At 32.2% G+C, this 15,296-nt stretch overlaps 1 protein-coding gene across 1 annotated transcript in view; it reads left to right on the forward strand.

The window, feature by feature from the left end:
* Positions 1-15,296, forward strand: part of LOC145283827 (sialin-like) — a 211,553-nt gene that overhangs the window by 108,569 nt on the left and 87,688 nt on the right. The window contains exon 2 of the mRNA XM_080132921.1: positions 6,484-6,710. Within this exon, the coding sequence (XP_079989047.1) occupies positions 6,484-6,710 (227 nt within the window). The remainder of the gene's footprint in view (positions 1-6,483; positions 6,711-15,296) is intronic.

The following is a 15,296-nucleotide window of genomic DNA, read 5'->3' on the forward strand; positions in this document are numbered from 1 at the left end:
CTTCGATCAAATCAGAGAGGGAAACCGGGAATATATTTTCAACGTTTTATCCAGAGGTGCAGTCACCTGTTATCTCTTCTTTTAATCGATTATGTCACTAAAATATGTTGCCATTCATTCTGTATCGGGAGAAAATAACAAGGTAAAATCAAACAAGCAAGCAAAATTCACAGAACATTAGGATATGTGTGTGTGTGCGCACGCGCGTGTGTGTGTGTATGTGTGTGCGTGCGTGTGTACGTGTGTGTGTGTGTGTGTGTGTGTGTGTGTGTGTGTGTGTGTGTGTGTGTGTGTGTGTGTTTGGGAACAATCATTCTTGACAATGGGAAGGTATCTGACATACAAGCTGAACGCCACAATCAAGTATAAGACATTTGTATAACTGACTATATACACAAAGCGTAACGGTTTATATATGTATATACTAGACAAGCCGAGACATGTTGGGTTGACATTGATACACTTTTTCTTTCTATATTTTTTTCTTTCGTTCATCTTACTATATTTCTTTTATTTTGTTTTTTTTTTCTATATGTACAGCATTTATTTATTTAGGAATAAGCTGTCAAGATCTAATCGTTTATATATATATATATATATATATATATATATATATATATATATATATATATATATATATATATATATTACTTGTTTATTGTTATATAAACATGCTCACATCCCGCTGCTACAAACAGCCACTTGTTTCAATCAAACAACAGATATCATCAGGCAGCGACTTGACTATTCAAATGTTCAATGAATAATCTTATCATCTGCCTGATGATATCTGTTGTTTGATTGAAACAAGTGACTGTTTGTAGCAGCAGGATGTGAGCATGTTTATATAACAATAAACAAGTATTATCAGCTCTTTTTATTGAGCACTATCTAACAACCTCGTTGAATTCATTAGTCCATTACTTTTGAATAAAAAACCCGAGTAATGACTAAAAGATCAATACGAAAAATATATGAATGTTTATATCTTTTCTGTATTTATTCCTAATTAGAGATAGGACTCGTTTTTTATGGGCCACCCTATATATATATATATATATATATATATATATATATATATATATATATATATATATATATATATATATATATACAGGGTGACACATAAAAAACGGGCCCCATCTCTAATTAGGCCCTGTTCTTACTGTTTTGTTCGAATGAAATGAAACTTTGGTCATAACTAGTTTATTATATTCAAAACATCACATCAAAACACTAGGGTCTTTGGCCTTTTTTTCTTTTTTTCTTTTTTTCTTTTTTCTCTGTTCTACAGCATAGGTTCTAGATGGCCTCTTTTGTTTTTTTGGGGGGGTCACCCTGTATATATATATATATATATATATATATATATATATATATATATATATATGAGTGCATAAAAAATGACTAGGTTCAGCATTTGCTTTTCCCCTCCCCATTTAGCCCTAAAAGTCCCCAAATCCTGGTTAAAATGAACAAACGGTGCAGTTTTAGGCCGTGACATATGTAAATTTGAGTTCTGCATCATGCAAAAAAGAAATGACAAAGTCCATCATTTGCCCCTCCCCCCACTCATTTAGCCCCAAAATCCCCAAGGTCTTAACATAGTCCAGGACCATGCAAAACTGCTAAATAGACATACACAGAAAATTTTGGACAAATATGGTAAAATAGTCCCAAAAATGTAATGTTTTTATTAGCCCTAAAAGAAACCCTAGGGCATACCCAAGAGTTATCGCAACATATAGACAAACAAAATTATATAGAAATTAGTCAGTTACAACTTTTCAGAAAGTTTTATAAAAATCCAAGGCATCAATTTTTTTTAATAAGCACAAAAATTTTAGCCATTTTAACCCGAAAGACACCCCTAGGGGGACAACTGAAGGTTTCTCGGAAAATCCATTCTGTTACTTTTTTATTCATATCATGTTTAAAGTTTGTGCAAAATTTCAAAAAATTCCAAAGCTAAAAGTTATTGAGAAAAGTGTGGACAGACAAATGGACGAACGGACGAACAGACAAAGGTGAATTTACAGGTCCACCCTCCTTTTGTCCGGGTGGGGGGGGGGCAATAAAAAGATAGATATAACTAGGAGTAACTCTTGCTCCTTAACTCATAACTCATAACTCATAACTCATACTGTTACTGAATCAGATTTGTTATTTGTTTGTTTTGTTGGGGTTTTTTTTTCAACTTTTCATTTTCAGATATAAATAATAGTGAAAAAATCCCTTGTTTAAGTGGGAGATGGTTCTAGTCAAAATTTTCTAAAGAATAATTTACTTGACTAAAAACATTTTTGATATTTTTTGACATTGCAAATAAAAATGCATTTAAGATTAAAAATTTATTTTATACATGGCGATTGCAATTTCAAAAGGCACACATTTTCTCATTACCTGCTCTCTTTCTGTCAATATTGTTATTTTAATTCAAAACCTCATCAGATTTCTATTAACAATGCTTGGCACACCTGAGGGTCACGACACCTCAGCTGCAATTTAGTGCTTTTTAATGTAAATTCACAAGATTCACTTATTTAAGCAGCTAAAGTGTTTTGAAGATGCCACAAATCTAATTATACTGCTTTCTCATGTTATAGTTATTTTGTCGTCGGTTAAACAGTTACTTTTTATTCAATTCTCCACAAAGGTTAAGGAATTACATTTAAAAATAATATGGAACGTGTGTGACACGTCTAATCCTGTAGATTAAATAAAGCTTTCAGTTCAAAATGACCAAAAATATCGACTATGTCTACAACTAAATCACTTTGATGCACCAATTCTCATCAGATGAGCAAAGTTACACAACGTTAAGCTTTAGAGATGCAATTATTTTTGGAATACTAATAGCAAGCAGGCTGCAGAAAATCGTGAATGAATGAAGTTATCCTTTCTCGCCTCCACATTAAACACTCTAAAATAACTCAGCAATTGTTATTTGTAAAAAAAAAAAAAAAAAAAAAAGTGAACCACCGTGATGCATAGCTTGTCATGTCCCATACACTGTAAGAAAAGATCAGAAATTGATTATTTTAGTGTCATGGAGTGACAAGGAAAAAAAATTATAATTGACCTTCGAGTGTGAAAAGAAAATTAACATACTATGGTTGGTTGTTTTTGTTTTACGGCATATCAACCCTTTTCAGGTTATTTAATGTCGAATCCAAAGATTTTGAAGAACAGTTTTTTAATAGAATGCATTTGAGTTTTTTTTTTTTTTCAAGTCAGTTTCTATTTAACCTATAGTTGGGACCCTAACAGGTACTACCACTCCGGGCCAGAGTGGACCTAGGAGCAATGACAATTAAAGGGTTGCTCCAGACTCCCCAAAGCACATAAGCTGGGGCTTCACCATCGGATATAGTTTAAGGTCATATCCAGGACCAACATAATATGAGATTTACCTTTAAACATAGAATGCTGACATGAAATTCGCCGATTAAATGAGCGTGTACTGAAAGTTGGTTTGGTTTGGTTGTTTGGTTTTATGGGATAGCAACTTTTTGGGGTTATTTAATACCAAATCCAGTTATTTTGGAAATAGTATTCATGTTGCATCCAGTTATTTTGTAGAAGGTTTTTATTCTTCAAGCTTTTTATGTTTTCAATCGCTAGTTTGTAGTGTTTGGTTTGATTGTTGTATAGTGGATTTTATCGTTTTTGTGCCCTGCCCTGCAGAACATGAATGAGTTTTGCAATGCAGGAGGGAAAATGGTTATAGTAATAATGTTTGGTACATTTTAAGTTAGGAAACCAGTCAGGAAGTGGGGAGGGGAGATGGAAAGAGAAATGGGAAGAAGGAAATAGGGGAAAAGGTGGATTGTTGTTTTTGTTTTGGGTTTTGCAGAACGTAATAAAACATCAATGTTAGGTGCATTTCGTCTCAAGAAGGCAATATCTTCAGACAGCCTGATCTGGTAGCACCAACCATTTGGTAATTCTAGGCACTGTGTATCTATATATATATATATATATATATATATATATATATATATATATATATATATATATATATATATATATATATATATAACTACTTCGTTTAGTCACATAAATTAATATACGAAAGTATAAATGTATGCGTAAACTTTAAGTATTTACTTCAACAGTGCTCAATACGTATGTAGAGCTAGGTAGTAGGTTATAAAATATATATGGTGATTAAGTCTTACTACTAAATATATATATATATATATATATATATATATATATATATATATATATATATATATATATATATCTGTCTGCTGACAGATTGGAACTGAAAAGAAGCATTACATGGTTGCATTTTAGTTCGAACCAACTTTACAATGAATAAAAAAATGTCAGTTCATTTTTCTAATACTGAATTTAAGTTATTATTTCACTCTACGCAGATAAATGATATTCAACATAAACTCTTTTGGAGAAAAAAAGAAAAAAAAATGTAGACAAGCACTTGCACTTTAGTACTTATTTGCTTCCCCACGAGAGCAAAATGTCACGCAAGGTCGTTTTTAATGTGGGGGAAAACCAGCTCCCCAAAAAGGGGCATTTTGGAAGTAGGCAAAAATAAAAATTGCCTTAGTATAGAAGGGTTACCCTATATTGACTAAGTAAAAAATAACATGAGTTTAGCATCAGAACAGATACTACACTGTGATCTTACTTGCAATTATGGGGTTTATCTATTTTATTTTTACTTTCATCATATTTTTCTTTGGTTTTGATACCCCCAAATTCGGAGCTATCTCTTTACAACCTTTCCTTTTCATAACCTATCTTATTTTCATAAATCAGAGTCCATTTTCTGTAGGCTGTTTTTGAACCCAGTCAACGACTGGCACTTTTGCTAGTATATATATATATATATATATATATATATATATATATATATATATATATATATATATATATATGTGTGTGTGTGTGTGTGTGTGTGTGTGGGTGTGGGTGTGATTCCAAAACACAAAACTAACTTTAAATGATCACAGTGGTTGATGAATTCGTATTTACTTTGCCTCCCCACGAGGGCAGAGTTAAAAACCAAGATCGTTTTCTAATGTGGAGAAAAGGAACAAAAATTAAAAATTGTTTCAGTCGTGAAGGATTTCTCCTCCACTAACTTAGAACAAAAAATCTAAGTGTAGTATCAGGGCGGGTACTACACCTTCATCTTGTATACATAGTTTATTGCCGGTAAAAATTTACAATTTAAGATTGAAACAGAATAAAAAGAAAAAATTATAAACAAGAAACTTAGGCATGAAGCCCTACTATATCAATATTGACTGGAGATTAAAAACTCCCTGGTCGACTAGAATGAGCGGTTCAGTTGTCCTTAGCACTTGTATATGGGTAGTGATGGTGGGCAAGTGGTTAAGGATACGGACTCACAACCTGGGTGTTCAAAGTTCGAATCCAGGTCGTTCCAAATCATTTTCACTTAGGCAATCTTTACGTGGTTTCCGATTTCTTTCTAAAAAGAATTCTGACTGGAATATCGGAGAAACCAATGCCAACAACAGAATTTTTGTATTCATATGATGATGTGCACCTGTATATGATTTTTTGTCTAAAAGTTGACATTAAATTTTTCTCTTAAAGCGACTTTTCAGTAACCATTTTGTTTATGTCTCAAAGTACAATTCTATTTCTTCCATTTCTTGGTTTGTCTAAGTTATTTGTCACCTGTTCTACTTTAATTTTCCTTGGATTCATTCATCTTCCCAAACTTGAAATATTAAAGAATTGTTAACTTAGTAAAGATTTTACGTTTTAATAGATGACATCATTGCTCCGAATCTTGAATAGAATATGCCTAGATGAAAGGATTGGCAGCAGATTCTTCAACTTTGCCTAAGCAACACAATAACAAGCAGTAATAGCGCATTCAGATTCACAATAAGCACTCGCCTCGCTCTCTGTCTGTACCTAAATCTAAACAAAAATTTCATGAACAAAGTTACTTTCCTAGAACTGCTCGTCTGTAGAACTCTGTAACGTAGGCCTACTTTTCAGCTAACTACGTCAAGGTTGTCTTCAAGTCCAATGTAAACAAGTTCTTGGTGAACCGTTTCTTTAAATAATCAAATTCTACTCAATTTCCACCACTGGCGATCGTTATACTAGTGTCTCATTGACCAACTTACATTCCTTAACCCTTATTCTTCAGTGGCCTTAAGCCTTGATAAGTGGTGACTCCTTTGTAAAAAATCACCACCAGTATTCAAGACATCACCGAAATAGCAGAAGGTTGTTTTGGCATCAACTTGGTTACCATCTATAATCACATGTCCCACAGCTCGATCATTGATTGGACAAGCAACATGATATTAACTTTTTCTTATTGGCTCAATTGACTTTTAAGTTCAATAACTTAATATCACTTAATCCAAACGATATGATTAGAAATAACTTATGCTTAAATACCATTTGTTCTTCTTTTCGTGGGAATTTTCTAAAGATGTTTCTTTTTCTTCTTTTTCGTTTCAGTACCTTTCTGGACTTCCTACCGTTTTTTGTTGGCAATTGTAGGATTTCTTGGATTCGTAAATGTTTACACTATCCGTGTGAACCTGTCGGTGGCTGTCGTGTGTATGGTCAACCATACAGCTGTTATGCCTTTATCAGAGGATAACAGCAGCATAAAATCCATCCAAGGAGAAGATGTATGCCCGAGAGAACTTACAGTGGCAAATAAAACACTAAGCAAATCTGATGTAAGTAAAAAAATTTTATTAGTTGACTAGATGTATTTACATGTTATTGCCCGACGGTAATGTAGAATATGCTTTATTCATTGTTTTTTGTAAAAAAGGCGACAAAATGGATAAGTTAATTTCATTTTTAAATAAGATTTTAAGAGTTTCATTTCCTCTTATGTTATCCTCCACACTATAATAATCAACAAGATAAAAAGCTATAGCAAACATCTAAATGAGTATTTTAACCATAGTTCCTGATTTCAAAAAGCGAAAAATTAAAAGATTCATCTGCCTTACTTTTAATGCTAGGTTTATTTATGGTGTCTTTTAAATTCAATAAAAACCCTTCAAAATTTGCTGACGAGGAGACCTTGCTTATTAAAAAACTATATGTAATTATTGTACGTAACTTGATGTATACCACAATAAAAAGCATTGTTTTCCGAAACGATCGTACAGATAATTGATTTTGTTGTTGTTCCTTCTTATGAAACGGATTTTTAATTTAATTATAATTTGATTCTTAAATTTTAAATTATCAATCACATTACTTAATATATATATATATATATATATATATATATATATATATATATATATACATATGTGTGTGTACACACACACACACATATGTATATATGTATATATATGTGTTTGTACACACACACACACACATATATATATGTGTGTGTGCACACGCGCGCGCACGCGCACACACACACACACACACACACACACACACACACACACACACACATATATATATATATATATATATATATATATATATATATATATATATATATATATATATATGAGAACAGAGCTGTAATCTAGAAGTTTACAAAAAGTCTTTATTATTTGGTGGAATACTCCAAAATTGGTAGCTAGGTACTCCTTAATCCGCAGAGTGTCAAAGAATGCTAATTCTTCTCATCAGAGGAAAAACTGTTAGCAAAATAATCAGATAGTCACGCTTAAGTTTTAACATTTCTATGTATTTGCTGGTTACTGCATAGGATGAAACTAAAAGTTTTATCAGTTGTAGTCACAAAACTTAAAAAACATAAGAATATAAATATGGAAAACAGTTCATGCGAAAAGTTCATTCAGAGTTCAACATTAAGATAAAAAATTACCAACCGCATTTAAAGAAGAAGTCCAGTGTAATGGAGGTTCTTATTTGCAGGTAAATAAACAACAGCAGGTGCTCGAAAGTGAATGGGGAAAATAAAAAGAATGGAACGTAAAGTTGAAAGTGGGTCACATGTATTGAGCTTTTTTTGATGAAGATATAAATAACTCTATTTATATTTGGTTTTGGAATTTGCGTTTTCCTTGATTCGTAATTTCCTCCTCATATATATATATATATATATATATATATATATATATATATATATATATATATATATATTAGGGTCGGGAAAGGTGAAAGTAAGTAGGAAAACACGTCGACTGGTGAGAATACGAAGAACATTTATATCCAGAACTGGGTTAGTGATACAGGAAGATTAGTAAGTCTGTGGGAAGTCCTGTACGACATCTGGATAGCTCTCATTGAGCCGTCTATACTTGCTGCTTATATGACTAATGGATAAGTCCATCTTAGTGATTATAAGGGTGTGTATGGCCCCACAACATTCCAAATCCAAATATATATTTATATTTTTTTTCTTTCATAATGTTTTATTTTGTCTTACATGTGCTTCATTGAATGGCGGACAAACACCAAACAACTCGTCAGAGACATTTTACATATTCCTCAGATAAAGAAGAAACAGTTCCAGATTCTTTTTATTTTTCTTCAGATTAAAGAGGATATAAGCTGATGAAAATAAATGGAAGTCATAAAAATAAAATTACTTAGGGTCTTTAAGGAGAGGAGACACATATTTTTAGGCCCACGAGTATGTAGTAATATTTAATGTGCTGTGTATAATCTTTTATAATTATAGGTGTGCTTACGGATTTTAGTTTTAACCCCCGTATGTAGAAAACTGTTTTAAAATTTAGAGTATATTTTTCTTAAAATATTATTTTTAATTTAATTGAAAATTATGTATCTATATCATTGATTGCTGAATAATAAACAAATTTAATTTTTTAAAGTGCAACAAAATTTGCATAATATAAAATAAATCTAAAGTAATTTTAGATTCAATTTAAATTAATTTTTATATTTTACTTTGTAAAGTTTATAAAATTGCACTTTGAAAATTTATGAATTTCAAATTAAATCTTGTACCTTAATTTTTAAAGTTAAAAACAGACATTTTGTTTAACCATTTTCATGCAAGAGATGTCTTTCTAACTTGTATCTCCTTTTTTTAAGATTATATTTTACTTAATTTTATAATTTTAATTAAAAAAAATGGCTAAGTTCAGCATTTGCCCGCTCCTCCACATTTAGCCCCAAAAGTCCCCAGGGTACGTCAAATCCTAGTGAAAATGAACAAACGGTGCAGTTTTAGACTTTAACACATGTAAATTTGAGTTTTGCACCATGCAAAAAAAGAAATGACTATGTCCATCGTTTGCCCCCATCCCTCATTTAGCCCCAAAAGTTCCAAAGGCCTTAACATATTTAAATTTGAGTTCAGCACCATACAAAACTGCTAAATAGATATACACAGAAAATTTTGGACAAGCATGGTAAAGTAGTCCCAAAAATGGAATGTTTTTATTAACCCTAAAAGAGCCCATGGGGCAGACCCAAGAGTTATCGTGAGGTATAGACAAACAAATTTATATAGAAATCAGTTAGTTAGAACTATTCAGAAAGTTTTATAAAAATCCAAGGCATCAATTTTTTTAATAAGCACGTTCTGTTAATTTTTTACTCATATCATGTTTTATGTTTGTGCAAGATTTCAAAAAATTCCAAGGCGTAGTTAGTGAGAAAAGTACGAACGGACGAACGGACGAACAGACAATTTACAATTTACAATTTAGGTTCCCCCTGCTTTTGTTGGGGGGACCAAAAAAGTAAAACATATACAATTAAATCTACTTTATTATCTTCCCACCTCTATTCTTTAGTTCTATTTCTCCTATGTATCTCTATTTCCTTACTCTCTCTCTCTCTCTCTCTCTCTCTCTCTCTCTCTCTCTCTCTCTCTCTCTCTATCTATCTATCTATCTCTTTCTCTCTCCCTCTCTCTCAGCTTTCATATATATTTTATCTAAGTTATTAAGCACTGTTCAATTCAACATGAGACTTAATAAGAGTAAAAGTAAATTATAACACATACCAGTTGTATTTAGAATATTGAGTACATTTGGATTCAGCATCAATAACGTTCCAAGTGGCCTATGCATTATTGCACGCACCTGTTATATCTATGGAGTTGAGCACTATCTAATGTAGCATATATATTATATGTGCAGTTTGTCCTACTGTATTAATAATTTGTTGCTCTAGACCAGGGCAATAAGTAACAAACAAGTAATAAATAAGTATGCTTCAAATATTTCTGTCAAACTTATTTCTTTATCTCTCATTATCCTGGAACTCAATTATAACCAAGTTTATGTACCACTTTCAAGTAATATATAATGAATAAACAAAACAATTTTATAAGGTAGCAGTGAAAAAAAGTCATAAGGCCTCCAGAGCCCTACTGAAAGAACTGAATTTAGAAGGCGTTCAAAGCACTACTAAAACAAAGTTTCTAACCTGCCATCTAGAAGAGAATTTATTTTTTGGCATTTATACTAATTTCGACATGACAAGTAAGTACGTAAAAATGTTGCTTTTACCTGGAATGCTTTAATTTAAATGATTTCTAATCTACACAAGCACTTTATATTTTCTTGTAATTATTTTCCTATTGATTGATTTTCCATAAGTTTTGGAATTTATACTAATTTCGACATGAGGCGTAAGTATGTATTAATGTTTTCACCTGAAATGTGTTGGTTAAAAAGATCCCTAATCTACACAATCACCCTATATTTTCTTGTAATTATTTTTCTATTGATACATTTCCTATAATTTTATGGATTTATGCTAATTTCGACATGACACATAAGTAGATAATATTTTCACATAGAATGTGTTGGTTCTAAAAGATTCCTAATCTACACAAGCACCCTATTTTTTTTTTTTTTTTTTTTGTAATTATTTTTTTATTGATTTATTTTACATAATTTCTGGAATTTATAAAATTTCAACATTAATAAGTAATAACGTCTTCACCTTAAATGCGTTAGTTTAAAAGATCTCTAATCTACAAAATAAAATGTAAAAACAGTATCTAAAATTAGTCTATTGCTGCTCGCTACCTTCTCTTTCTCTCCTTCTGTCTTGAGAAGATAGAGCGATGAAAACAAGACTGATAGCTACCCTACAAAATAAGAGCACGGGGTTCAAACAATGAGAGAGGGCGAGAGTGATAGACAGAAACTTTGTAAGAGACTGGTCATTTAGTGAGTTAATTGCTAATTGAAGTTTAATTGCGAAACTGATTTTTCTTTTTCAAACATAGCCCAATCCTAAAACTGAAGAATATGTTGGCATTTATTTTGTATAATTAAAATATATTAGAAAAAATCCTTCAGGGAAACAAACGTCGAGTAACTCTCACATGTTTTTTCATTTATGTTTGTCAATTAAAATAAGTTTTTAGTTTTCATTTTTAATATGCATCACTTTTATGTCAACATCTTTATTTTGGTAAATTTTTACCTGGTTTCCACCTTAACGTTTTCCTTTAAAAAGACGACTTTTCTATGTCTTCAGGTATGCTAAAAACGAATACCGCATTTAAATTTTCTGCAAATAGGTAGTTTGCCGGATGTTAAGCAATGCCATTTCTTGTATTATTACTCGAGGTTGCGTTTATACGTGCATATTAAGATGGCCATCAGTAATAGTATAAGAAATGACATTGCTTAATATTTGGAAAACTACTTATTTGCGGAAAATTTAAATGCGATGTTCGTTTTCAGCATACCCGAAAACATAAAGAAGTTGTCTTTTTAAAGGATGGAACATAGGTAAAAATTAGATGGAACATAGGTAAAAAATTACCTTTATTTTATACATGAAAAAGGTAATTGCATGAGACTATGTTGCACAACCAATTTTCAATATCGACATTTTATGTACCTGAAAACTGTATTTTTAAATACATAAATAAATAAATAAATAATAAATTAATAAATAAATAAAGATACGCCCGTCAATAAGGGGGGGGGGCAGAATATGCATAATAAAAAGGGGGGATAACGCTTTCATTGCTTAGTAAGCGAGATTAAATACAAAATAAGGCAGCGTTTCAAAACTAATATCACTAAAATGAGGCAGCGTTTCAAAACTAATATCACTAAAAAAAATAAATAAATAAAGCAACAGCAGGTCTTATATTTCATTATAATGAGAAAAATATGTTGCATAACATGTCAACTGATATGGCCACGTTGTCCACCATCAGTCATCCGAAATGATCCAAACTGTGTTGCATATCGACATTGCTAGCATAAAGATTATTTAAGATATGGAGAGGCTCAGTTAATGACAACTTGTTCCCAGTAGGCGACGCGAGCCAAATGGCGATAGTCAGGAAAAGTTAGAAGTCATTCATGAAACGTCTAACATCATTGTTAGAAAATTTTGGACAAATATGGTAAAATAGTCCCATGAAACAAAACTGAAAGCATAAATAAAATAGAGAGAGACGGCATATATGTCTCCCGCATCTTTACCCGTCCCAACGGACGAACCATCTAAACAGCTAGCAGTTGTCTCTGCTATCCTAACATTGTCTTTTTGACTCGTATCTTGTTACTTCACTACTTTATCATCTAACAAGTAAATGTATATCTCTTATATTGCATGATAATTACTCATCTAAAAATCAGTTGTTCACTCCTCCAAACCTTTTTTAATTCTCTCAAAACATCCAACATTTGGATCACCCTGGTCTGGCCCAGGGCCAGTTAAAATTTTATATAATCTCTGTTTACAAAGTTAAGTCATTTATTTCCTTTACAAAAGACCAAATTCGTATTCAAAATATATGAACAATAGCTTTCTTATATACTGATCAAGTGTACGCGATCAACATCATAGAATAAATTAATTTGCATATTGCTTCAAATTAATTCACTCTTCTTTTTGGTAGTGTCTGCAATTCTTTCCCTGCTTCTTGTTTTCCTCGCCATTGGATTGCCGGGTGTATATACGTGGGTTCACGCACAGCTAATCTATATAAATATGCGTATGTATGAAACAGATGCTCCTGTATCGTCTAGTGGTTATAAATGTTCATTGTGTGTGTGTGTGTGTGTGTGTGTGTGTGTGTGTGTGTGTGTGTGTGTGTGTGTGTGTGTGTGTGTGTGTGTGTGCATGTTTACACATATTCAAACAGAGGTCATGTAACATGGACAAAATAACAGTCATTAGTTCGGATGGGTTCAACAAACATGACACATAAGCACATAATGGCCGTTTGATAACGGACTACTAACCTTAAGTTGTGGCTCCCTTTGTCTCTTGGATGCTGCAAGAAAACATTTCATTCTGAAGCAGTAACAATAGGACTTCTTTTTGTTTTTCCTCGTTTATTCTCATTTTCACAGTTAGGTGTTCCACTCGAGGATTTACAATGCTTTCTCTCTCGTAAGTCCTTACATCGTCTCTTAATTAGCTCAGTTGAATGCTTCCACGACTGACAGTCAACTTCCTTTCGTGGACGGCTCCCTCATTTTGACTCTTACTTGAATCTCTAGTTTATATATCAAAATCTGCTCTTTCTTTGTTACAAGATCAATTCCATTGTTTATTGTTTATAAGATTGAATTCTTAAATCTATTTTATTACATAAATATCTCTGTAATATTTTATTGTTTATAAATCTAAGTTAAAATTCCTCCGTTAGATTTTTAACATAAATATTTTAGTTAAACCTTCCTATCTTTCAAAACATTCTCTCTGCATAGCTTTTTCTACATAACAGTTAACAAATCAATAATAGTAATCGTTCAGACCTTTAGCATTGCACGCCACAACATAACACAGACAATATGCTGTTATTATAGCCAAAAGGCCCAGCATAACAGCTGTACTAACATGCAAAAAGTTAAATGTGATGTGAATAAACATCTTGCCGTGACTTAGTATGCCCCAAAATTCCTTGGAGGGCGGTGAAAAAATATAAAATAAATAAATTAAAAATGTAATTATTGCTTTCATTACATAGTGCCATTGTCATGTCGTAAATAGAAAATTAACATTTTGGATAAAAAGAGATTTTTTCCAGTTTTTTTAACAAATTTACGTCTGGAGATTGCAATTTTTTTTTTAAGAGTCACCACTTATCAAGGCCAGAAACCACTCGAGGATAAGGGTTAATAAATGTAAGGTCGTAGTGAAGTAATCTTAATGATGTAAATTGGGTTGAATTTGATTATTTATGAGGACGACCTAACAGGAATTTGAAGGCTACCATGTTGTATTTAGCCGGGAAGCTTGCCAGCGGAACAGTGTTCCAAGGCGGGCAGTTCTGGGAAAGAAGCTTTGTTCATGGAATCTGCGTTTACATTTATGCACAGATAGAGAGTGGGGGAAATCATGTATAGTGGTTTTAGCTAGTCGAGTGTTTTTTGTGAAAGTTTTGCAAGCGAGGACCATAGATTGGAGCTCAGACGAGCACTTACCATGAAAATAGCGATTGAGCATAGACAGGCGAGTGACGTTGCAGGGAAGAACAAAGGGCATCACCTATTAATTCTTGGTTTATTCAATTTTACAGAATTTTAGAGAATAAATTTCCTGTTAGTATTGAATATTAATATCAATATGAATTGAGTTTGTATTTCATCCACTTAAATGCAGCAAACTAAATAATGAAGGGATATAATGCCAAAATACAATATTTATTGCAAGCAATTCTTTTTTAAAGAATTAATTGAAGGAAAACTTCAAGCTAGGAGGAAGTGAGAGTGCATATTTTTTTTAAAACAGTATTATTCTATAAGCTACTGGCAGGGAGATTTTATAATCCGGCTTGTGTCGTGATAGAACTTCTCAAATGAACTTGTGATATTAGGTTTTATAAGAGTGTCAATTTTTTTCAAAATCGGACTGTTCTTCCTTTAACTGAATTTGTCAATTTTCGATACTTATAAGGGGGCGCATTGTGATTAAAAAAAAGAGCACTCCCAGACACATAAAGTATATTTGTGTGAAATCTTTTAAAAAATCGGCACAGCTGTTTCGGAGCCACACACACACACGCACACTCATGCACACACAGACAAATACACATACATACACATAGACAAATACACATGCATACACACACGCACACACACATACAAAACGCCTCCTATATAAAATAGTGATCATAGATGTAGTAGAATTCGAACTCTGATCATCAACACTATAGTACACGTGAATAACAATTATATCGTTGCTTGCAATTGTATTGTGATTAAAAAAAAAAAAAAAAAACTAAGAGCACTCCCAGACACATAAAGTATATTTGTGCGAAATCTTTTTCAAAAATCGGCACAACTGTTTCGGAGCCACACACACACACATGCACATACATACACACACACACACAAATACACATACATACACACAGACAAATA

The sequence above is a fragment of the Euprymna scolopes genome, chromosome 8 (assembly GCF_053919585.1).
Source record: "Euprymna scolopes isolate OS-2025 chromosome 8, ASM5391958v1, whole genome shotgun sequence".
NCBI lineage: Eukaryota > Metazoa > Mollusca > Cephalopoda > Sepiida > Sepiolidae > Euprymna > Euprymna scolopes.